Below are 1,876 nucleotides of genomic sequence, written 5' to 3'. Positions count from 1 at the left end.
GCGCTCCACGACGCCGCGCACCCGTTCAACGCCAAGCTGCGGGGCCAGCTTAAGAGGGCGGCCGACGTCGACCCGTCGCAGTACGGCCTCTTCTTCGCGTCGGCCGGCCACGGCACCCTCTACGACTACCCGACCGCGCACGGACTGATCGGCATCGCCGCCGACGTGTACCGCCGCGGCGGCGTGGTGGCGGCCGTATGCCACGGGCCGGCGATCCTGCCGGCGGTGGTCGACGCGGCCACGGGCGGGTCGATCATCGACGGGAAGACGGTGACGGGCTTCACGACGCTGGCCGAGGGCGCGCTGGGCGTGCTGGAGCGGATCCGGGCCGACGGGCTGCAGACGATCGAGGAGGGCGCCGAGCGGGTGGGCGCCCGGTACGTGGCGCCGCAGAAGCCCTTCGAGGCCTTCTCGCTGGTCGACGGGCAGGTGGTGACCGGCGCGAACCCGGCCAGCGCGCACCTCACCGCCGAGAACGCCATCGCCGTGTTCGACGCGCTCAGCTCCTGTTAATGAGTCTTCTTGTAATTAACAAAACACAACCACGCAGTCGGAGGGGAGGGCGTCGGCGGTCGGATCAGAGCGGCGGAGAGATGGATGGTCTCGTTGACGCAGGCGAGCAGGGTGGAGGCCTGTTGCGAGCCGCGGCGCACTTCGCGGCCCACGACGACCAGGCCCAACAGAAACCCGACCCCCTGTGTCGATGGCGAGAAACGCGAGAGTGAGCGCCTCAATGGTAGAGTCTGGTGGACCAGTCAGATGGTGGTTCAAGGCACCTTGACGATGCGGGTCAGTTTGGTCTTGGACAGGAGCTGCTTTGTCCCGGCGTAGTCGTAACCCACGCTGCCCAGCCGGATGGCTCTCGTGCACAACCAGCTGCCCCGAGTCTCGCAGGTCTGTCGCACTGCGCTTGTATGGTCAGTATTTTTGATTGTTGGCGCAGCTGCGTTATGGGCGAGCGAGGAAGAGAGACGAACGCAAGTAGCGCAGGACCAGCGCGGTGCAGCCGATGGACGAGTAGGCCGTCCACAAGAGGACATGGAAGGCGACTTGGCCCGCCTTCAGCACGGGCGTCCGAGACCACCCTGGTAGGGGCGTCCTACACACACACAAAGCACACACGACCAACACGACACACTCGACACACTCGACACACACGCACTGCCAACGGAGGCGGTGAGGAACGTGCCCGGACTGCGCATGCACTGTGACAGGGAGGTATTGGCTACCTTGCGGCCATGCACCCAAGCTCAGGAGGTTAACTGGAAAATCCTGACCGGTTCCACACCCGACATCAGACCCACCATTTTGGCGGGAAACCGGCAGCCGAAACGCTGTTGAGGCTCAAGAACGCGCCAACAAGATTGGCACGAGACGGGGAGACCGGCAAGAATGAAGGGAGAGGCGAAGGCTCAGGTGGTGCGCGTGCCGACTGTCGCGTTCGTCTCGGTATCGAATCTGGTGGTGGGGCGGAGCCTGAGCGAATTGATACGAAATGGACGGTTGACGTACGACTGCACGCTTCGATTCGCTGATCACCAGCGCACCGTGCATGTGGCCGCCCTGATCGTCGAGGAGCGCAAGGAGGAGACCCCGCGCGGCATAAAGCGCGTCCTCGATGTCAAGCTTCTCGATCGCACCACCCAAACGCATTTTGCGAATGAGGAGGAATGGGCGACCGATTGCCTGCGGCGCAAATGCAAGAAGCTGGCCTTCATCGTGTGGGACAAGATCCACGCTTGGACGAGCGATGATCAGGACCTCGGAAGCCTCAACGATCTGCGCCGCATCTCGCCCCATTCCGAAGACTGTGAATCAGCGCCTGCCAAATCTCTCGGCCGGCGGCGAGTAGCAGCCAAGGATCCCGAGCACGAAC

The 1,876-nt window shown here is 64.0% G+C and overlaps 3 protein-coding genes across 3 annotated transcripts in view; 2 read left to right on the top strand and 1 right to left on the bottom strand.

Annotated features, from left to right (window-relative positions):
* The window catches only part of ACA1_357050 (DJ1/PfpI superfamily protein), a gene marked incomplete at both ends in the record, with an annotated part of 967 nt that extends 454 nt beyond the window's left edge, over window positions 1–513 (top strand). The window contains one exon of the mRNA XM_004352640.1: window positions 49–513. Within this exon, the coding sequence (XP_004352692.1) occupies window positions 49–513 (465 nt within the window). The remainder of the gene's footprint in view (window positions 1–48) is intronic.
* Window positions 514–767: 254 nt separating this feature from the next.
* ACA1_357040 (uncharacterized protein) lies at window positions 768–1,239 on the bottom strand (the record flags this gene model as incomplete). Its single annotated transcript, XM_004352639.1, has 2 exons — window positions 768–904; window positions 978–1,239. Coding segments are annotated over 2 exons (399 nt in total), but the record flags the coding sequence as incomplete, so codon positions are not given.
* A 153-nt stretch (window positions 1,240–1,392) lies between these two features.
* Window positions 1,393–1,876, top strand: part of ACA1_356930 (uncharacterized protein) — a gene marked incomplete at both ends in the record, with an annotated part of 2,876 nt that continues 2,392 nt past the window's right edge. Inside the window, one exon of the mRNA XM_004352638.1 lies at window positions 1,393–1,848. Within this exon, the coding sequence (XP_004352690.1) occupies window positions 1,393–1,848 (456 nt within the window). The remainder of the gene's footprint in view (window positions 1,849–1,876) is intronic.

Source organism: Acanthamoeba castellanii (genome assembly GCF_000313135.1).
Source record: "Acanthamoeba castellanii str. Neff unplaced genomic scaffold scf7180000084735, whole genome shotgun sequence".
In the NCBI taxonomy this organism is placed as follows: Eukaryota; Discosea; order Longamoebia; family Acanthamoebidae; genus Acanthamoeba; species Acanthamoeba castellanii.
This window is presented reverse-complemented; position numbering and strand designations above follow the sequence as displayed.